General features: G+C 44.5%; 1 protein-coding gene across 1 annotated transcript in view; it reads left to right on the top strand.

Annotated features, from left to right (window-relative positions):
- Nucleotides 1-23,823, top strand: part of UBAP1 (ubiquitin associated protein 1) — an 87,691-nt gene that overhangs the window by 11,989 nt on the left and 51,879 nt on the right. Inside the window, exons 2-4 of the mRNA XM_073553172.1 lie at nucleotides 107-147; nucleotides 11,583-11,707; nucleotides 12,913-13,791. Of these exons, the coding sequence (XP_073409273.1) occupies nucleotides 114-147; nucleotides 11,583-11,707; nucleotides 12,913-13,791 (1,038 nt within the window). The 5' untranslated portion in view covers nucleotides 107-113. The remainder of the gene's footprint in view (nucleotides 1-106; nucleotides 148-11,582; nucleotides 11,708-12,912; nucleotides 13,792-23,823) is intronic.

Below are 23,823 nucleotides of genomic sequence, written 5' to 3'. Positions count from 1 at the left end.
GACAGCCTAATACCCATTAAGTGAATATTTCTAGTTTGCTTGTCATGTGGCTTTCATGTGAATCCTAAGTTGCTCTGTGCTCACTCCAATCTTTTTGTTCTTCCAGACTCTAAATGGCTTCTAGGAAGTCGGCTTCAGATTTACACGGTAAGACTAGAGGCTGGTTTGTCATCTGCCCAGTGTTAACCCGTATGTAAATGTATTCTGATGTGCTGTATGTGTGTTCTATTCCAAAACAAATCTATATTTAAAGGGAACCTGTCAGCAGAATTGTGCACACTAACCTACAGACAGTGTAAGGCCGGTGCCATTATACTGATTAAAATGATACCTTGGTTGATGAAATCCGTCTTGTGGTCATAGTAAAGGTCCCGTTACATTTAGCGATGCACCAGCGATCCCGACAACGATATGACCCGGCCTGGATCGCTGGTGCATCGCTAAATGGTCGCTAGTCAGCTGCCACACAGGCAGATCTCCCCAGCAACGCGACGGCGGTCGTTACTTACCTGTCAGACGGCAGTTCTGATGACTTCTTCCTGTGTCCATGAGTCGCTCGTTGGCGCCAGCAGGAAGCCGACGAAGAGATAGCGGCCCGGGACGTTCTCCCGCGATCAGCGATATCCAGCGGGGGGGGGGTTGGGGCGGTCGGAGGTAAGTGTCACATGTAGCGATATCGCTAGCGATATTGCTGTTGCGTCACAAAATCGGTGACACTTTAGCGATATCGCTATGTGTAAAAAAAAAAAAAAAAACAAAACAAAAAAAAACAAAAAAAAAACCCTTAACATAGTTAGCAAGGCCGAAAAAAGACATTTGTCCGTCCCAGTTCAACCTATATTCTGTCAGAATAAATCCCCAGATCTACGTCCTTCTAAAGAACCTAATAACTGTGAGAATGGTTTTTAACAGGGAGAAATGCAAAGTACTACATCTGGGCAATAAAAATGAAAAAAGCATATACAGAATGGGAGGAATAGGGCTAAGTGACAGCACATGTGAAAAAGACTTGGGTATACTAATAGATCACAGACTGAATATGAGTCAACAGTGTGATGCAGCAGCAAAAAAGGCAAATGCAATTCTAGGATGTATTAACAGAAGCATACAGTCTAGATCACGTGAAGTCATTATTTCCCTCTACTCCTCTTTGGTCAGACCTCATCTGGAATATTGTGTCCAGTTTTGGGCACCACATTTTAAAAAAGACATCAACAAACTGGAGCAAGTTCAGAAAAGAGCGACCAGAATGGTGACCGGTCTGCAAACCCTGTCTTATGAGGAAAGGCTGCAGGATTTGGGAATGTTTAGTTTGCAAAAGAGAAGACTGAGAGGAGACTTAATAGCTGTCTACAAATATCTAAAGGGCTGTCACATTGTAGAAGGATCAACTTTATTCTCATTTGCACAAGGAAAGACTAGAAGCAATGGAAAGAAACTGAATGGGAGGAGACACAGATTAGATATTAGAAAAAACTTTGACAGTTAGAGTGATCAATGAGTGGAACAGGCTGCCACGAGAAGTGGTGAGTTCTCCTTCAATGGAAGTCTTCAAACAGAGGCTGGACAGACATCTGACTGGGATGATTTAGAGAATCCTGCTTTGAGCAGGGGGTTGGACCAGATGGCCCAGGAGGTCCCTTCCAACTCTACGATTCTATGAGATACAATATTGTTACGCTCCAGGAAGACATCCAAGACCTCTCTTGAACCCTTCGACTGAGTTCGCCATCACCACCTCCTCAGGCAGGGAATTCCAGATTCTAATTGCCCTAACAGTAAAGAGTCCTCTTCTATGTTGGTGGAAAAACCTTTTCTCCTCCAGACACAGAGAATGCCCCCTTGTGACCGTCACCTTCCTTGGTATAAACAGATCCTCGGAGAGATATTTGTATTGTCCCCTTATATACTTATACATGGTTGTTAGATCGCCCCTCAGTCGCCTTTTTTTCTAGACTGAATAATCCTAATTTTGCTAATCTCTCTGGGTATTGTAGTTCCCCCATCCCCTTTATTAATTTTGTTGCTCTCCTTTGTACTCACTCTAGTGCCATTATATCCTTCCTGAGCACCGGTGTCAGCTCCTGTGTAATTGCCAACCAGTGACATCCCAGATATGCTCGATGGGAGATAAGTCCGGAGACACTGTAGGCCATACAGGCTGCTTGCTGTACCGTGAGCAACATGCTCCTTGGCATTTTTGTGTTGAAAACTGTTTTTGGGACACGTTGGAGAAATGGCCGTACCACTGTTTCCACGACCAAATCAATGTATCGCCAAGCTGTTGGTGTACCTGGAAAGGAGACTAGAGGGGTCTGACTACAGTCCATTTGCAACCCAACAGTAACATTTAAGAAATGGGAGTGGTGTGACATTTCCTGGTGAAGGAATCTTCATGGTGTTGGCCATGTGGTCTTCAGACAAATCTCTGAGTATCATTGTGTCCAAGAGATAAACAGGAAGCATTGCTGAAGAGAATAGACCTCCATTCCACCCTTCGGTCTCCATCTGGAGACCACGTGTATATCATTAACGTGTCTATAGATCAGATAATCGCCGTAACTACATGACTTTTACTTCTTGGTGTTTGGGTCTAACGGGTATCGTTTCTCCTTGTGGAGAGTGTCATGCCAAGCCTTGTATGTCATCTTGAGGAGTTAAATCGCATATTAGAGTCGCACTCAAGGTATGTCTCTGGGTTCTCGAAGAAAATAGTGTTTTCCCTTCACCCATGACAGCACCACATGAGAGAGGGATCCGCCCCGCCAGGACAGGAACCTACTGAAACATAAGGGGCGGCACCTCTCCCCCGCTTCAGTTGGGTTCCTGTCCTGGAAAGGAATCCCTCTGACAGCGGCGGTGCCTGTCAGGATGAAAAGACGCAGGGCCGTCCCGGCGGGTAAAAATTGCAGGGCTAGCTTACCTGCGACGCCGGCCGTCGGCAGCTGGTAGCGCAGTCCCCGGGGTTTTGCCTGATTCGGGCCCCGGGTTCGTGCGGGCACGTCCCGATGTCCTCCCTTCGGAGGTCCTCCCCGTGCCGCCCTCCCCCTGCGCGTGCGCCCGTCCTTCGCCTGCATGCAGGGGAAGCTGGGAGCGGAGACCGGCGTCTGACGTCAGCGGCGCAGAGGATTCTGGGAGCGCGACCGCTGACATCATCAGGACGCGACGGTCATGGCGCCGGGCGCGACGCCGGCCAGGAGCGGCTGGCGGTCGCGGGGGGGAGGGGTAATGAGGGGATCACTCACCGATAAAAGGAGCAGAAGCGGCTGCAGGGGTGACAATGGCGTCTCAGGAGGATCGCTCACCGTCCCCATTGTCCCTGCCCCCATCGCAAGCTTCTGGTCGCAAGAGCCGCTCGAGCGGCAAAAGCAGCAGCCGTCCAAGTCACCGATCGAGGAATTCCTCGAGGTCAAAAGAGCGCAGAGCGCACGCTCCTTCGCAGCCCCAGAGCCCGGTATCAGTCTTTCCTGGGTGGTGAGTGATCTCCGTGAAAGTTAGACAATATTATAATAGGCTTTCCTATGTCTTTTTTTTTTTTATTAGGGAGGCAAAAAAGCCATAAGCAAAAAGAAAAATAGAGAATGTGCCATATGCCACAGCCCTTTAGCGAAAGACTACCCAAAGGACTTATGTGTCAGCTGTATCCAGCGGACTATGGCTGAAGAGGTGCCGAGCCTGGCAACAAACCTCAGATCGATAATAAAATCTGAGGTACAGGGCTCACTTAAAAAATTATTAAAAAAGAAGAGTAAGAGTAGGAAAGCCTCCCCGAGTTCCTTGTCAGGCTCCTCCTCTTCGGAGTATCAAGTTGAGCACGGGTCATCTTCATCCTCAGACAGTGATACGGGGGGCAGACCTTGCTTTCCCGTAGAAGATACGGACGCTTTCCTTAAAGCCATCAGGTCCACTATGGGCCTGCAGGAGGAGAAGGTAGAGAGATCACTGGAGGATGTAATGTTTGGCGGCCTGCAAGAAAGGAAAAAGCGTACCTTTCCGGTCAATGACAAGGTTCAGGCCCTAATCGATAGAGAGTGGAAGAAACCGGAGAAATCAGGTAGCCTTCTCTCCTCTTCAAAGCGAAGATACCCCTTCGAGGCTAAAGACACGGACGTCTGGGACAAGGTCCCAAAGATTGACGCAGCAGTGTCTAGGTCTTCCAAGAAGTCGGCCCTGCCCCTGGAGGATTCAGGGGTTTTGAGAGATCCCTTGGATAAAAAAGCGGACTCATACCTAAGGCACACTTGGGAGGCAGCGGCAGGGGGTCTGAAACCAGCAATAGCCGGCACCTGCACAGCCCGGTCATTAATGGTCTGGTTGCAACAACTTGAAGAAAAATTAGTCTCCAAAGTACCAAGAGAGAAAATATTAGGAGAAATGTACCTGCTACACGGAGCTGCCGCCTTCTTGGCTGACACCTCTGCCGACTCGATGAGGTTAACGGCAAGAGCAGCGGGGCTATCGAACGCCGCAAGACGGGCGTTATGGCTCAAAGGCTGCCCTGGGGACATTCAATCTAAGGCGAAATTATGCTCGTTACCATGTGAAGGGCAGTTCCTGTTTGGAAAAAACCTGGATGACATCCTGGAAAAAGCCGGTGATAAAAAGGGCTTCCCCAGATTCATGGGTGATCAGAGGAGACCGCCCTTTCGGAGGGGAAGGTTCAATCGAGGCCGTCCCCCGGGAGAGCGGAAAAGGTGGGACGACAAGAGGAAAAAAGAACCAGGGTTCATGTTTGGGGGAACTACCTCAACCGCCAAAAAATCCCCGCAATGACACCAGCCCTCCTGTGGGGGGAAGATTGAGGCTCTTTTCCCAAGAATGGGAGAAAATATCGGCCAACAATTGGATTGTGAACATTATAAAGAAAGGCCTAAAAATCCCCTTCTTCCAGCATCCAAGAGCTTCATTTGTGGTGACCCCCGTCAGAAAGGAACCAGGAGAGCAATCAGCCATAGAAACAGAAATCTTAGGACTGTTGGAGAAACAAGTTCTGATAGAGGTCCCAAAAGATCGAGAGATGGGGGTTCTATTCTCCCCTCTTCCTAATAAAAAAACCCGACCTTTCCTTCAGAACGATAATAAATCTCATGCGCCTCAATCAATGGATTATGAACCAAACATTCAAAATGGAATCAGTGACTTCGGCCATAAAGCTGTTACACCACAACTGCTTCATGGCCGTAATAGATTTGAAGGATGCCTATTACCATATCCCGATGCACCAAGAATACCAGAAATACCTGAGGGTAGCCCTATACATCCAGGGCGACCTCAGGCATTTTCAATTTACAGCTCTTCCGTTTGGCATCTCCATAGCGCCAAGGATTTTTACAAAAGTAATAGCGGAAATGACAGCTTTCCTTCGAATCCACAATGTGATTATGGTGCCTTACTTGGACGATTTTTTGGTCATTGGCAATTCAGAACATCACTGCGCACATCAGGTAGAGAAAATAAGAGACCCTGCAAGAACTGGGTTGGATGGTAAACTTAAAAAAATCAAAACTTCAACCCCTAAGGAAACAAACATTTCTAGGTTTCGTCTTGGACTCCGACCGTCAAGTTTGTCTCTTGCCAGAGAAAAAACTAGAGAAGGTGAGAGAAATGACCCTTACGGCAATACAGCATCCTCACATGACCCTAAGAAGGGCAATGTCCCTGTTGGGCACGCTAACAGCCTGTATCCTGGCGGTCAACTGGGCACAGTTTCATACCCGACAACTGCAGGCGGAAATCTTGTCAGCCCAGAGACGATTGAAAGGGCGTTTAGAAGGGAAGCTGGAACTTTCCGAAAGGGGGAAAAACTCTCTCACTTGGCTAGACGGCACAAATTTAGCAGGGGGAACTTTGTGGCACAGGCCCGTGTCCAATGTAATATTGACGGACGCAAGCTCCTCCGGGATGGGGGGCACACCTGAGAGAACATATGGCCCAAGGGTCCTGGGGTCACATAGAGCAGAAGGATTCCTCCAACTTAAGAGAGTTAAGAGCGATAAACAGAGCCCTAGAGGCATTCATTCCCATGTTACAGGTTCAAAACGTCCGAATTATGTCAGACAACAGGGTGGCAGTGGCGTATGTCAACCACCAGGGAGGGACAAGGTCAAACTCCCTAATGGACGAAGCCAAAAGAATCTTCCTCAAAGCAGAACAACATCTAACCTCCCTAACAAAATTAAAACAGGGAGAGTGGGCCTTTAATCGTGTAATATTCCAGAGGATAGTACAGTTATGGGGGCAGCCAGTGATCGACCTCTTTGCCACCAAAAACAACCGGCAAGTGAGGAGGTTCTGCTCATTAAACCCAGGGGAAAACCCGTGGGCAGTAAACGCTCTACAAATCCCGTGGCTGTTCAAACTGAGCTATGCCTTTCCCCCAGTAGCGTTAATCCCGGCAGTGGTAAAAAAGATAAGAGACGAGCAAGCCAGAGTAATCCTCATAGCCCCGTTCTGGCCAAAAAGACCGTGGTTTTCACTACTACAAATGTCTCTCTCGGACCCGTGGGTACTGCCAGAAATTCCAGATTTATTAGCTCAGGGGCCGATATTCCACAAACAAGTCAAGGGGCTCCATCTGACGGCGTGAAATTTGAGAGGGCACTTTTGAGAGATAAAGGGTTTTCCCCGGGGTTGGTGACTACTCTAATGAAAAGTAGAAAACCAATAACAACCAACATATATGGCAGGACGTGGAAGAAATTCCTACAATTCCTGGGAAAACCGTTAGGTCAAGAACCCCCAATCGAGTCCATCTTGGAGTTCTTGCAGGCAGGCCTACAGCTAGGCCTGGCGGTTAATACCCTCAAGGTACAGGTTTCAGCGCTGGGTGCATTATACAATTGCAATATAGCGGCAAACAGATGGGTAGCCAGGTTCATAAAATCTTGCCACAGATCTAGGCCAGTTTCCTTACCGAAAATAGCTCCATGGGATCTAAATCTGGTACTGGAATCCCTTACGAAGGAGCCGTTTGAACCCATACAGCAGATTTCAACTAAAAATCTCACCCTAAAAACCATCATTTTGGTAGCTCTAACGTCGGCACGTAGAGTTAGTGACTTGCAGGCCCTTTCAGTCAACCCACCATATACCCAGATATACCAGGATAGGGTGGTTATGAGAACAGACCCTGCTTACTTGCCGAAAGTAGTAACTAACTTTCACCGAAACCAAGAAATTGTCCTCCCTTCCTTTTGCGAGAATCCGAAAAACCCAGGGGAGGAGAAATTTCATAGCCTAGACGTTAAAAGAACCCTAGTAGAGTATATGTCTATAACCAGCCAGTGGAGGAGGTCCCAGTCCCTATTTGTAGCCTTCCAGGGTGCCAGGAAAGGTTATGGAGTGTCAAAGGGGACTATTGCCCGATGGATTAGGGAGGCCATTAGTGTAGCCTATTCAGCTAGTGGCGTCCCGGTTCCTGACTGCATCAAGGCTCATTCCACCAGAGCCGTGGCGACCTCCTGGGCTGAGAAAGCAGAGGTATCAATAGAGCAAATTTGTAAGGCCGCTACCTGGGCCTCACCCTCAACTTTCTTTAGACACTATAGACTAAATCTATCCTCCTCGGCTGACTTGACCTTTGGTAGAAGGGTGCTGCAAGCGGTGGTCCCTCCCTAAGGTGTTCGAAGTCTCCAGAATCTCTCATGTGGTGCTGTCATGGGTGAAGGGAAAACCACCATGGTTACTTACCGGTAGCCGGTTTTTCCGGAACCCATGACAGCACCCGTATATTTCCCCCCCTTTTCACCGTTTGGGTGTGCACAATAGTCGGGTGTATTTGTGTGATGTGGTGTTGGATAAATATGTAACTAACCGGGAAGTCCTCTCAAGTGCTCTGTAATCCAACTGAAGCGGGGGAGAGGTGCCGCCCCTTATGTTTCAGTAGGTTCCTGTCCTGGCGGGGCGGATCCCTCTCTCATGTGGTGCTGTCATGGGTTCCGGAAAAACCGGCTACCGGTAAGTAACCATGGTGGTTTCCATATGGAAACAGATACTTTTTGGCTCCATTGTCATGATTTCTGGTCCTTGTTGCTGTCCCTGTAGCTCCACTTCCTCATCTGTTCCTTCACAAAGCCCCCCCCCCTCAGACTCTGATGGTAAACTGAGCCCTATTTTCTGTCTCTCCTTCAGCCATGATGAGAAAGGGGACTTGCTTAACTAACTCTCTACATAGAGGGGGACTGTCTGACTGTATTGGAAAGTATGTAGACATGGAGCGGCCAGGTTGATGAAGGGGTCTGTATATCAGACTTCAGTGCCACTTTCATATTAGTGTGGTTCTCCCAAGTGTCTTTTTTTATTTTATTTTTTTTATTACTGATTTAAATTTGGCTATAGAAAACTCCAGCTTAACCCCTTCACGACCTTTGACGCCACGTAGGCCCCCCCCTGCGGCTCGGGTGACCGGGGCCACTGAAAGGTCACCTGACCCACACACAAAGGACCCTTCAGAGTTAACACCTGGGGGTGTGGCTTAGCCCCCACGTGCCTACGATCGCTCTGATTGGCAGTTTCACTTTTAACAGCCAATCAGAGCGATTGTAATATTTCACCAATGAAAATTGGTGAAATATTACAATCCAGCCATGGCCGATGCTGAAATAGCATCGGACATGGCTGGACACCGAGACCTGACCCACACACACACACACACACACACCGTCTGACGGCACTGATCGGCAGCCGCCGTCATAATCTGCCCCCCCGCCTTCCCTCCGCCCACCCCCTCAGCCCTCCGATCACCCCCTCTCACCCTCCTTTGTGCCTCCGATCTCCCGCTATCCGTCCCGCTGTCCAGCGTCATGGGCGCCGTCATCTTGGAAGTGCAGTGCGCCGAATCGAATCTGCAACGCTGCAGATTCATTTATTTTGATCACTATAATAAACTTTCATAGTTATCAAACTAAAAAAAAAGTAAATCACCGCCCCCCTTATCACCCCCATAGGTAGGGACAAATAATAAAAAAAAAAATATATATATTTTTTTTTTCCATTAGGGCTAGGGTTAGGGTGGGACTAAGGGTTGGGGGTGGGACGGGATTAGGGTTGGGGGTGGGTCGGGATTAGGGTTGGAGATAGAATTGAGGGGTTTCCACTGTTTAGGCACATCACGGGGTCTCCAAACGCGACATGGAGCCACCATTTATTCCAGCCAATTTTGCGTTCAAAAAGTCAAATGGTGCTCCCTCCATTTCGAGCCCCGACATGTGCCCAAACAGTGGTGTACCCCCACTTATGGGGTATCGGTACTCAGGAAAAATTGCACAACAACTTTGGGGGTCTAATTTCTCCTGTTACCCTTGGGAAAATAAAACATGGGGGCTAAAATAATTATTTTTGTGGAAAAAAAATGATTTTTTATTTTCACGGTTCTGGGTTATAAACTTCTGTGAAGCACTTGGGGGTTCAAAGTGCTCACCACACATCTATATTAGTTCCTTGGGTGATCTAGTTTCCAAAATGGGGTCATTTGTGGGGGGTTTGCACTGTTTAGGTACATCAGGGGCTCTCCAAACGTGACATGACGCCCACAGACCATTCCATCAAGTCGGCATTTCAAAATGTCACTACTTCCCTTCCGAGCCCCAATGTGTGCCCAAACAGTGGTCTCCCCCCCCACATATGGGATACCAGCGTACTCGGGACAAGCTGGACAACAACTTTTGGGGTCCAATTTATCCTGTTACCCTTGTGAAAATAAAAAATAGCAGGCTAAAAATTTATTTTTTGAGGAAAAAAAAAATATATTTTTATTTTAACGGCTCTGCGTTATAAACTTCTGTGTAGCATCTGGGGTTCAAAGTGCTCACTATGCATCTAGATAAGTTCCTTGGGGGGTCTAGTTTCCAAAATGGGGTCATTTGTGGGGGAGCTCCAAAGTTTAGGCACACAGGGGCTCTGCAAACACGACATGGTGTCCGCTGACGATTGGAGCTAATTTTCCATTCAAAAAGTCAAATGACGCTCCTTCCCTTCTGAGCCATGCCGTGCGCTCAAACAGTGGTTTCCCCCCACATACGGGGTACCAGTGTACTCAGGACAAACTGGACAACAAATTTTGGGGTCCAATTTATCCTGTTACCCTTGGGAAAATAAAAAATAGCGGGCTAAAAAATCATTTTTGAGGAAAAAAAAATATTATGTTATTTTCATGGCTCTGCAGTTATAAACTTTATAAACTTCTGTGAAGCACTTGGGGATTCAGAGTGCTCACTACACATCTAGATAAGCTCCTTGGGGGTTCTAGTTTCCAAAATGGGGTCACTTGTGGGGGGTTTCTACTGTTTAGACGCAACATGACGCCCGCAGAACATTCCATCAAAGTCTGCATTCCAAAATGGCGCTCCTTCCCTTCTGAGCTCTCCCGTGCTCCCAAACAGTGGTTCCCCCCCACATATGCGGTATCGGTGTACTCAGGACAAATTGCACAACAACTTTTGTGGTCCAATTTCTCCTGTTACCCTTGTGAAAATAAAAAATAGCGGGCTAAAAAATCATTTTTGAGCTCTGCGTTATAAACTTCTGTGAAGCACTTGGGGGTTCAAAGTGCTCACCACACATCTAGATAAGTCCCTTAGGGGGTCTAGTTTCCAAAATGGGGTCACTTGTGGGGGAGCTCCAACGTTTAGGCACACAGGGGCTCTCCAAATGCGACATGGTGTCCGCTAACGATTGGAGCTAATTTTCCTATCAAAAAGTCACATGGCGCTCCTTCCCTTCCGGGCCCTGCCGTGTGCCCAAACAGTGGTTTATGACCACATATGAGGTATCGATGTACTCAGGAGAAATTGCCCAACAAATTTTAGGATCCATTTTATCCTGTTACCCATGTGAAAATGAAAAAATTGATGCTAAAAGAAAATTTTGGTTGGAAAAATTAAAATGTCCATTTTTTCTTTCCATGTTGCTTTAGTTCCTGTGAAGCACCTGAAGGGTTAATAATCTTCTTGAATGTAGTTTTGAGTAGCTTGAGGGGTGCTGTTTTTAGAATGGTGTCACTTTTGGGTATTTTCTGTGACTTCAAATGTGAGGTGGTCTCTAAGAAAAAAAATGGTTTTGTAAATTGTGTTGTAAAAATGAGAAATTGCTGGTCAACTTTTAACCCTTATAACTTTCTAACGAAAAAAAGTTTCCAAAATTGTGCTGATGTAAAGTAGACATGTGGGAAATGTTATTTATTAACTATTTTGTGTCACATAACTCTCTGGTTTAACAGAATAAAATTTCAAAATTTGAAAATTGCAAAATTTTCACCAAATTTCCATTTTTTTCACAAATAAACGCAAAAATTATCGACCTAAATTTACCACTAACATGAAGCCCAATATGTCACGAAAAAACAATCTCGGAATCGCTAGGATGCGTTGAAGCGTTCCTGAGTTATTACCTCATAAAGGGACATTGGTCAGAATTGCAAAAAATGGCCAGGTCGTTAAGGTCAAAATAGGCTGGGTCATGAAGGGATTAAAGTTTCTAATTTACTTTTAGAAAAATGTCTGTTTTCCAGGGTGGCTGCACATTACTTTCCTGTGACACAATATCTTGATCCCTGGCTAATGCTCCTCTCTATTTCTTTCTTCTAGGGCCTTTCAGTTACCTAGAGGACGTCCCGTTTAAGATCGGTGACAAGTTCAGAGTACCGGATAAAGTGGGTTTGCCTGTTGGTTTCTGTGTGCCGGACATCGGCCAGCTCATCAGTGAAGTCCAGGTAAGGGTCTGTATTCATTGTGTGAAAGCCAGCAATTGTCTAATTGGCAATATGTATACTTCTTCAATGTTCTTCCAAATCCTCCTCTGTAAGGTATATGTTACATCATTTACTACTTTATCTCTGCTGTATCACTGCTGGGCTACTGCGGGTGTTTTTATAGTCCAGAGCTGCCGTCAAAATTCTCATCATTCCATAGACGGTCAGTAAGAGTGTTGTCAGGCACCACTTACAACTTCACCCATCTATAATCTTGCATCTTTTTATATACTGTTATTTTTCTCCATTAAATGGCTGTACAGCACCCAGTGTCTGGGAAATTGACAGAGCAGACACTCAACAAATTCATCATTTTGCGGGGGAGGTTTTTGTCAGTTTTTTTTTTTTTTTTCCTTTTTCCTTTTTTTTTTTTTTTTTTTGCCAAATTGATCAAAATGGTGTACCTGGTTCATGGCTTTTGTGGCAAGTCAAACATTTTTTTTTTTTTTTTCTTTTTAATCACTTTTTTTGTTTTTAGTTCAAAAATTTAAGTTTTTCAAAATGTCTCAAAAATTGCTTACACAAAAAAAAAATTTGGTGTACATAAAATCAGTCACTCTGTTGCACATGTACTTCAGTCTCCACCAAATTTTGCAACCTTTTTGAAAACATCTGGAAGCCCTAAACTGCACCAGCAATGGCGAAATAAAGAAAGAAATGCAAACCCCCCCCCCCCCCCAGAAAGAATACAAACATAAAATAGACTTCAAAAATCAGCTAAAAGGAAAGCTCAAGTTGGTGCAAACAAAAAAAAAAAAATGTACAAGCCACCAAAAAAGAGTGAAAATGAAATATTGGATCTGGCCCAGAGAGTTTAGCTCTGAAGCCTTCAGAATTACAGCTCTGTAGTATAAATGTAGTAGTCTTGTCAGTGTAAATACCCAATAACATTTTTTTTTTTTTTTTATGAAATGGTTTTTAGAGATTCAGGTGAATTTCAGAAAACTTACTATGCCATGTGTAGGGATGAAGATTTAATTTAGCCAACTTTTATCTTGTTTATAAAGGATCTTAAGAATTACATTTCACCTATTTAAAGCCATTGGCCTCCCACTCTTTCTTCCCCCTCCAACATATGTATTTTCTAGTAAACAAATCGGAATGCTGTGGTTTTATCCATGGATATATTGATGAAACACTTTTTTTTTTTTTTTTCTTCTTGACAGTATGACTTTACCTTGGAGAAGAAAACTGTCCAGTGGGCAGACGAAGTAAAACAGATCAAAGCTGCGCAGAGGGAAGCCGAAAGGAAAGCTGAAGCAGCCCGTTCCCAAGCTTTTTCCGATACTCAGGCAGAGAAAGGGGCTGATGAAGGTGTAGGATTCCCTCCCCCTATCAACCATATCCTCAGGGCAAGCCTCCAACACAACAGCATCCTGACCCCAACGCCCGCCAACAGTAGTGCCATACCACAAAAAGTGCTGAGCCCCCCTCATGGCAAGGCAGATTTTAACCCTGCCGACTTTGAGTGTGAGGAGGACCCGTTTGACAAGTTGGAATTAAAAACCATTGATGATAAAGAAGAGTTAAAGACAATTCTTGACATTCACGTGAGGCCTGTCGTGAGCCCAGACTCGAGTAATGCTGACGCAGTTCAGGGCTCCCCGTCACCGCTGAAGGACAAGGATGCCCTCTCTCACCTAAAAGAAGAAGCTTTAGACTTTAAGTATCTCCACAAACCCAATGGTTTTATCACTTTACCACAGTTGGAAAACTGTGAATTGCCCCCGTCTTCCAAAGTGTCACTTGCCCCCATGACTACAGTCAGCAATATCAAATCCCTGTCGTTTCCCAAACTAGACTCTGACGAGAGCAGTCAGAAGATGGCACATGCAAGCACTAACTGCCTGCCAAATGGCACTTTCCTTAATTCCTTAACATCCCGCTCGCCTCATAATGGTGATGAACTGAATGGACACCTCGTGTGGGGCTCCTCCCCGTTGTCAGACAGTGGGATCATGAAGTGTGCATTACAGCCTTCCACTGTAGGACCAGTCACTGGTACCGAAGGCATTTCGAGGACCTGCCTAAGCGGTGACACAAAGGTAAGATGGTTGTTTCCTATAGAGATGTTATAGGACTCCATGATGGAGTTTGTGTGTAGGTCAGTTCTCTGTACTAAAAGAATAGCCCATTTTTGGTAAAACGGGTTGTCCAATACTTGGACAACCCCCTTCTCAATTCGTATGTTTGGACACCCAATAAAATAAAACCACATATACCTGGGTGCCGGCGCCGTTCCAGTGGTGTCGGCTCTTGCTCTCCCAGGGGTCGTGTGATGTAGCAACTTCCCAGCAGTCCATTAGTGTTCACTTCACTCTCTCCATCTTTGGACATACTACCTGATATGTTAAAAGAGAGCAGCAGCTCTCGTATCTTCTGGATGTATGTGATCTGGCTAAAGGCGGGAGTGAAGCTGCCATTGATCGTGGATGTAACAATGTGACACGAGCCCCAGAGGAGACCGTGTCAGAATCGCTGCTTTGTAGGGGAGTAATAAGTGTTGTTGTTATACTGGTGGCAAGCATATGTGGATAACCCCTTTAAGCCACATTTGCGTAACTTTTTTTTTTTTTTTTTTTTATGTTTTATCAGCTGGACCAGCCACTAATAAAAAAAAAAAAAAAAAAAAAAAAAAAAAAAAAAAATGTTTTGCTCCAGCTTGTACTTTCAGCATGGTGTTTGAGAAGGAAGCAAAGTAAGGTGTACGTGTGGTGTGTGTGTGTATGTATTTTTATTTTTTACATTTTTTTTTTAACCCCTTAATGACCAGGGGTATTTTTGGTTTTACATTTTCATTTTTCCCTCCCCTTCTTTCCAGAGTCATAACTTTTTTATTTTTCCGTTTATATGGCCATGTGAGGGCTTATTTTTTGCGGGACGAGTTGTACTTTTAAATGACATCATTGGTTTTACCATATCGTGTACTCGAAAACGGGAACAAAATTCCAAGTGCGGTGAAATTGCAAAAAAAGTGCAATCCCACACTTTTTTGCTTGGCTTTTTTGTTAGGTTCACTAGATGCTAAATCTCACCTGCCATTATGATTCTCCAGGTCATTACGAGTTCATAGACACCAAACATGTCTATGTTCTCTTTTATCTAAGTGGTGAAAAAAAAATTCCAAAGTTTGCTAAAAAAAAAAAAATTGCGCAATTTTCCGAAACCCGTAGCGTCTCCATTTTTCATGATCTGGGGTCGGGTGAGGGCTTATTTTTTCCGTGCCGGACTGACGTTTTTAATGATACCACTTTTGTGCAGATACGTTCTTTTGATCGCCCGTTATTGCATTTTAATGCAATGTCTTGGTGACCAAAAAAACGTAATTCTGGCGTTTTTAATTTTTTTCTCGCTACGCCGTTTAGCGATCGGGTTAATGCTTTTTTTTTTTTTTATTGATCGGGAGATTCTGAACGCGGCGATACCTAATATGTGTATGTGGGATTTTTTTTTTTACTGTTTTATTTTGATTGGGGCGAAAGGGGGGTGATTTGAACTTTTAGGTTTTTTAAACTTTTTTTTTTTACTTTTGGCATGCTTCAATAGCCTCCATAGGAGGCTAGAAGCTTGTGCAACCCGATCGGCTCTGCTACATATGGGCGATGAGCAGATCGCCCATATGTGGCAGATTTACTGCTGTGCTTTCAGCGCCGACCACCGGGTGGCGCTGAAAGCCATATGCCTGGAACAACCATGGAGGTCTCATAGAGACCTCTGGTTGTCCAGGCAACATGACGCCGACCCCCGATCACGTGACGGGGGTCGGCGGTGACGTCATTTCCGGCCCGGCGGCCGGAAATGCTATTTAAATGCACGCTGTCAGCTTTGACAGCGGCATTTAACTAGTTAATAGGCGCGGGCGGACGGCGATTCCGCTCGCGCCTATTGCGGGCACATGTCAGCTGTTCATAACAGCTGACATGTCCCGGCTTTGATGCGGGCTCAGCGCCGGAGCCCTCATCAAAGCAGGGGAAATGTCTGATGACGGACTGTGTCCGTCATTGGACATTAAGGGGTTAATCAAAAGCAAAACACAAAACAAATATCCTGGAATAAAAAAGTAAAAAAATATATTGCAAAAATTGCATGAAGGTAGTAATAATAGTAATAATAAGGGTATTTAGTTAACATAATTTTGATCAAAATAATGTAGAAGCCATCCCGCCACGTCACGGCAACCCTTGTGGGACAGTCCTAACTCTTGTATTTAAAACCTTTCCACTTGTCAAGTGACGTAAATGTGAACAAGGACAGAGGGACTGAACCACCAGTAATAGTATAGGCCAGACAGGATGGATTTTCCAACTCAGAAACAGGGCGGTCACACCCTTATATGCACAGAATGCACATTGAAACAAATAAGAAACTGGGTCTGAGCAGAAAAAGTAAATTAATGTGCATGCAAAATGTAATTGCATATGAACACATGACCTTTACACAGAGGGTTGCCGTGACGTGGCGGGATGGCTTCTACATTATTTTGATCAAAATTATGTTAACTAAATACCCTTATTATTACTACCTTCATGCAATTTTTGCAATATATTTTTTTACTTTTTTATTCCAGGATATTTGTTTTGTGCTTTGCTTTTGGTTTTCTCTGTGTAAAGGTCATGTGTTCATATGCAATTACATTTTGCATGCACATTAATTTACTTTTTCTGCTCAGACCCAGTTTCTTATTTGTTTCAATGTGCATTCTGTGCATATAAGGGTGTGACCGCCCTGTTTCTGAGTTGGAAAATCCATCCTGTCTGGCCTATACTATTACTGGTGGTTCAGTCCCTCTGTCCTTGTTCACATTTATGTCACTTGACAAGTGGAAAGGTTTTAAATACAAGAGTTAGGACTGTCCCACAAGGGTTGCCGTGACGTGGCGGGATGGCTTCTACATTATTTTGATCAAAATTATGCTAACTAAATACCCTTATTATTACTAATATTACTACCTTCATGCAATTTTTGCAATATATTTTTTTACTTTTTTATTCCAGGATATTTGTTTTGTGTTTTGCTTTTGGTTTTCTCTGTGTAAAGGTCATGTGTTCATATGCAATTACATTTTGCATGCACATGAATTTACTTTTTCTGCTCAGACCCAGTTTCTTATTAAGGGGTTAATGTAAACATACCTTCCAGGCATTGCAATGTTATGAGTGTTTGTAATGTACTTCATTAACCTATTAACCTATTTTGCTTTTCTCTCTCCATTATCATGCTGAAAATGCTGTTTTAATTGCCTAATTCTTGCTCGTTTACACGCAGCTTTGAACTGCTGATCTTGCAAGAATCCGAACTTTGATCACAAAAACTTTCCTGTCTGAGCATGTGGGTGAAGCGGAGAAGCTCATACTTTGTAAATATTGTAAATATTGCTTCAGTTTGAATTCTTGCTGAAGCAGCAGTTCAAAGCCGCTTCAAAAAGAGAATGAACTAAGAAGTTAAAACAGCACTTTCACCATGATGTTTGGGAGCGGAGTCAAAAATAAGGAAAATTGAGTATATTATAAAGACACATAACTTTGCAAAAGCTGATAAGTTCAATGATAAGTTTAGTTACTAAGTTATATGTTCTCCAAAATGGCCCACTAACATACAACTCATGTCTCAAAAAAACAAACCCTACATTGGTAGATCAGCAAAATGGAAGAAAACTTTGACTTCTGGAATGCAATGATAAAAAAACGAATAGCCCGATTCATTAAGACTTGTGTTTTGTACATTAGTTGTAATGAAAGCCTTGGAATAAGGCGCTCCTAACTCATTAAGTGGCTTAGGAATTAGCGCATCTTACATCTGCCGAGTGGCCCCGCCTGAAAGTTGTTTGTGTTTTTTTGTGTTTTTTTTTAATTAGCGTAAATTGTGATGAGTTTGTCGGTGTTCTCTGCCACACTTCATCCTGTCCCAGCTCTGCTCACTTTTTGGCCGGGATCACACATGCGAGGAATACGGCCGAGTCTCGCATGTTAATACCTGGTACTGTCGCTGACACTTGGGAGCATAGCGTGCGGCCGCATAGCAATACATGGAGCCACACGCTCCGCTCCCGAGTGTCGGCGGCAGTGCAGGGCAAGGGTGAACCTAGCCTCTCTGCTGCCTGAGGCGAACAGCAAAAAGAACACAGAAGTATCCAGAACAAGGGTCATTAATGGCAATGGTAGGACTGGCACAGGGCCGGACTGGGACAAAAAAGCAGCCGTGCCACGCAAATCCCACAGCCCACAAACTATAACACTCATCAGCCCCGATCAGTGAATTTTTGCTATACTTTGTCGTCCCCTCATCACTCTCTTAAAGGAGTTATTTGAAGAGCCACATGTGAATGGCGCCACAGTGCGTATGATTGACCACAGCTCTATTTACATGGTGCTCATCAAAGCTACGTTTCCCAGGATCATGGGAGTCCCAGCGGTCAGATCCACAACAGTCATCCCTTATCCCCATATATTACTTCATACAGCATAATGGGCCCCATATATTACTTCATACAGTATAATGGGCCCCATATATTACTTCATACAGCATAATTGGCGCCATATATTACTTCATACAGCATAATGGGCCCCATATATTACTTCATACAGCATAATTGGCCCCATATATTACTTCATACAGCATAATGGGCCCCATATATTACTTCATACAGCATAATGGGCCCCATATATTACTTCATACAGCATAATGGGCCCCATATATTACTTCATACAGCATAATGGGCCCCATATATTACTTCATACAGCATAATGGGCCCCATGTAATTCTTCTCATACCCCACTGCTCTGGTCTCCTCAGTGTATTCTGATCCTCCGCACTGCTTGGCACAGGGACATCATTAACTTTACGTACATAATTGTCTGATAGTAATAGTGATTTGTTTGTACCCTGTTGTCTGGGGCTGGCCAACTTTATGGGGGTGCTCAGGGCATATCATTATACACCAGTAAAAAGTATGAGAGGCTCAGTGTGACCAGTGCCACCTAGTTTCCTAACCCTCTTATTCTCTTCCTGTTGTAGTTTGTGGGCTATTTATGCCCATACCTTTTGTACAGTGGGGAAAAAAAGTATTTAGTCAGTCAGCAATAGTGCAAGTTCCACCACTTAAAAAGATGAGAGGCGTCTGTAATTTACATCATAGGTAGACCTCAACTATGGGAGACAAACTGAGAAAAAAAAATCCAGAAAATCACATTGTCTGGTTTTTTTTTTTTTCATTTTATTTGCATATTATGATGGAAAATAAGTATTTGGTCAGAAACAAAATTTCATCTCAATACTTTGTGATATATCCTTTGTTAATGACAGAGGTCAAACGTTTTCTGTAAGTCTTCACAAGGTTGCCACACACTGTTGTTGGTATGTTGGCCCATTCCTCCATGCAGATCTCCTCTAGAGCAGTGATGTTTTTGGCTTTTCGCTTGGCAACACGGACTTTCAACTCCCTCCAAAGGTTTTCTATAGGGTTGAGATCTGGAGACTGGCTAGGCCACTCCAGGACCTTGAAATGCTTCTTACGAAGCCACTCCTTCGTTGCCCTGGCGGTGTGCCTTGGATCATTGTCATGTTGAAAGACCCAGCCACGTTTCATCTTCAATGCCCTTGCTGATGGAAGGAGGTTTGCACTCAAAATCTCACGATACATGGCCCCATTCATTCTTTCATGTACCCGGATCAGTTGTCCTGGCCCCTTTGCAGAGAAACAGCCCCAAAGCATGATGTTTCCACCACCATGCTTTACAGTAGGTATGGTGTTTGATGGATGCAACTCAGTATTCTTTTTCCTCCAAACACGACAAGTTGTGTTTCTACCAAACAGTTCCAGTTTGGTTTCATCAGACCATAGGACATTCTCCCAAAACTCCTCTGGATCATCCAAATGCTCTCTAGCAAACTTCAGATGGGCCCGGACATGTACAGGCTTAAGCAGTGGGACACGTCTGGCACTGCAGGATCTGAGTCCATGGTGGCGTAGTGTGTTACTTATGGTAGGCCTTGTTACATTGGTCCCAGCTCTCTGCAGTTCATTCTCTAGGTCCCCCCGCGTGGTTCTGGGATTTTTGCTCACCGTTCTTGTGATCATTCTGACCCCACGGGGTGGGATTTTGCGTGGAGCACCAGATCGAGGGAGATTATGAGTGGTCTTGTATGTCTTCCATTTTCTAATTATTGCTCCCACAGTTGATTTCTTCACTCCAAGCTGGTTGGCTATTGCAGATTCAGTCTTCCCAGCCTGGTGCAGGGCTACAATTTTGTTTCTGGTGTCCTTTGACAGCTCTTTGGTCTTCACCATAGTGGAGTTTGGAGTCAGACTGTTTGAGGGTGTGCACAGGTGTCTTTTTATACTGATAACAAGTTTAAACAGGTGCCATTACTACAGGTAATGAGTGGAGGAAAGAGGAGACTCTTAAAGAAGAAGTTACAGGTCTGTGAGAGCCAGAAATCTTGATTGCTTGTTTCTGACCAAATACTTATTTTCCACCATAATATGCAAATAAAATGAAAAAAAAACAGACAATGTGATTTTCTGGATTTTTTTTTTCTCAGTTTGTCTCCCATAGTTGAGGTCTACCTATGATGTAAATTACAGACGCCTCTCATCTTTTTAAGTGGTGGAACTTTCACTATTGCTGACAGACTAAATACTTTTTTTCCCCACTGTATGTGAGTAATTGAAGACTTTTTAACATTTTTATACTGACTTTGACTAATGTACTATTTTCTTTCTTGTGAGCTATGTGCTCCTGTTCTCCATTTTGTAGGATGATATGCTCACTGTACATTATGTAGGTCATACTGCTGTGTCTCTATATATTATATAAGTGATACTGCACATTATTTCCTACATATTGTATAAACAGTAGTATCACCTTTATATTGTATATACAGCATTCTGTACACATATAGGTGATACTGCAATTATACAAAGCAGTTGCTGTAATCTAGATAGACTACTGCGTATAATTGCAGTGTCACCTACATGACATATACACACTAGTCACAGTATCACCTATATAATATACACCAATCTATATTCATTATATAGGTGATACTGCTGTATATACATTATATAAGTGATTCTGCAACTACACGCAGCAGTTGTAGTATCATCTAAATAATGTATATGCAGTAGTCTCAATGTGATATATATTCAGCACATGCGGTGTGTCCTATCACATTCAGACTGCTTTATATACATTACATAGGTGATACTATGACTAGAAGCAATGGGATGAAACTGAATGGGAGGAGACACAGATTAGATATTAGAAAAAACTTTTTGACAGTTAGAGTGATCAATGAGTGGAACAAGCTACCACGAGAAGTGGTGAGTTCTCCTTCAATGGAAATCTTCAAACAGAGGCTGGACAGACATCTGACTGGGATGATTTAGCGAATCCTGCTTTGAGCAGGGGGTTGGACCAGATGGGCCAGGAGGTCCCTTCCAACTCTAAGATTCTATGATTCTACTGCAACTGCTGTGTATAGTCGCAGAATCACTTATATAATGTATATACAGCAGAAGATTGGTGTATATACATTATATAGGTGATACTGTGACTGCTGTATATATGTTATACAAGCAAACGAAAGATGGCCTAGCTATTAGTGGTACTTCCACAATTAAACATATACTTACAAACATACGGAAGCAAATGCCAAATATTTAAAAAAAAAAAAAAAAAAAAAAAAAGTACTTTATTGAACAAAAAATTACAAAAAATGTAAAATTTCAATGGGAAACACAAGTTACAAAACGGATCTGCAAACACAGGGGTAGCTATACCTAAAGTATATGGTATGTTTGATATCACCTTTAGAAGTAATTAAAATTCTTTGTATATAAAGGATGAAAAGGTGGTAAAAATGAGCAAAAAAGTACTTATGTGAATTTAACCCATGTTCATTACATCAAGAAAAGGGATTAGAAGTTCTAAGGACATATATTTGCATGGTTAGTGCTTGTGAGAGTCAACTTACAAAAACAAAGTCCCGTAGTATCAAGAGTATACATAGGGCTAAGGTGCATGGTGCCACTATAAGTGCTAGCCGGTTAGGTAGATGGTAAGGGAGAGAGGAAAGCTCTTAGAAACAAAAGGTATACATGACCTGGTTGCATAGTAGTGCCCCGATGCAAGTTTGATGTTAGCTTCATCCTGTGGGGGTCAGTGGTCGTGACCATGCACCTTAGCACTATGCATACTCTTGATACTATGGGACTCATCCCAGATACTATTTACTGCCATTAACTTCATTTGGAAGCTTTGAGCATTGTAAATTGTACCTTCTAGTATACTTTACCTATTGGATGGTCCATGTGCATTACTTTCAGTGAGGAGTAGGTTGCTCTATACGTCAATTTTATGAGCACTAACCGTGATATCAAATATGTCTGATTGAATACCCATTTTTATTTCTTGGTGTTGAATTTCATACTAGTGTCCTCTCTAAATTAGACCTCCGCATTATTGCACTCAATTTGTGTCCATTTGGCTGTATACTAACTGCTGTTCAACATATAGCAATCTTTGGACTTCCAATGACTCGTATTAGGCCTTAAAAATTTAATCTGACTATATCAGAAAATCTCATTTTTTCTAGTACTTGGATTTTGTAAGTTGACTCTCACAAGCACTAACCATGCAAATATTTGTCCTGAGAGAGTCTAACCCCTTTTCTTGATGTAATGAATATGAGTTAAATTCACATAAGGGAAGTAGTTTTCTCTTTCCCCTATGACGGCACCACGGAGAGAGGGGATCCGCCCCAAGGGGACAGGAAACCTACAGATAGTTTCGGGAACCTACGGACTTGCCATCAGATCCTGGGCCGACCAGTATGGAGGATGACAGCGGGAGCCCCCTGAGGTCAGCAGGCCTCCAGGGTGTGCGGGGGGGAGAGGCGGCAGAAGCGCTTCCAGAAGACCGCCTTTCCCGGGATAGTCTCCTCCATGTGCGGCTGGGGCGGCCCTGGGCCGGAGCAGGTACCGGGTTGGGAGAGCGTCAGCGGGCGCGGTATCCCCCATGCGTGCCGGCAGCGGAGGAGACGCCACAGGCCTCAGCGTAATGCATCACTGGGAGCCGGGGGCGGAGCTTGGCCTGAACGACGTCGCAAGGCATCTCTGGGTAGGCCGGGCCAGTGCGCGTGCTCAGGGGGGCGGGCGCCACTGGATGACGTGGGCGCCAGCGCCCTTCTAGGAAAAGCATCTCGGGGAGGCCCATTGGATATGCAGGTGTCGCTCACCCCGGGGGGAGAGGGGGCCCCCCCACTTCATTAATAGAGCGCAGGGGGAACAGCGCGGTCGATTTCTGACACCATGAGTTCCGAGCCTCCAGAAGAGCAACAGCTGCTAGACGTGGCCTCTGACACAGGGCACCATCAGCAAACGCGGAAATCACTGCAGCAGCCCCGCAAGAAGGATGCCAAGGACCAGGCACAGCGACACAGCAGCAGCAGCCGCTCGGAGTACCGACGCAGCAAAGAGTCCGGTGGGACAGCGGTCCCAAAAGACAAACCGCAACCAGAGCGGGGGCCCACTTCTGATACGGTATCCTTCTTCGGTCTGGTGGTTAAGTGGACTATGTGAACGTATATACTGTAACTAGTGCCTGTCCTTCTCTTATGGGGGAGGAAGTGCACGCAGAAGGCCAACCACAAGATTTGCCCACTTTGCAAGGAGGAGCTCCCCACAGCATGGGGGAAAAGGCTCTGCCAATCCTGCATTGAACATACAATATGCAAGGAATCCCCAGGGTTCGCTTCTGACCCTAGAGCCCTAATTGTTCACCAAGTAGAAAACTCCTTCAAAACCCTTCAGGGGAAAAAGCAAAGAAAGAAGCCTAAAAGAAAGGATCCTAAGTCAGACCATAGTGATAGGGAGAGCGAATCATCTTCGTCAGGCACAGATAGCACATCATCCGACTCCTCGTCCTCTGCGGAAGAGGGTCGCAGCTGTTTCACTATAGAGGAAACGGGCAACCTAATAAAGGCAATCAGAACCACTATGGGGCTAGTAGACACCAGGCCCAAAAGACCCATTCAGGATGCCTTGTTCAGCGGGTTAGAGCAGAAGAAGAGGAGAT

The sequence above is a fragment of the Dendrobates tinctorius genome, unplaced genomic scaffold (assembly GCF_039654945.1).
Source record: "Dendrobates tinctorius isolate UK_male_01 unplaced genomic scaffold, ASM3965494v1 ptg000197l, whole genome shotgun sequence".
In the NCBI taxonomy this organism is placed as follows: domain Eukaryota; kingdom Metazoa; phylum Chordata; class Amphibia; order Anura; family Dendrobatidae; genus Dendrobates; species Dendrobates tinctorius.
Note: the sequence above shows the minus strand (reverse complement) of the source record. Positions and strands in the feature narration are given on the sequence as shown.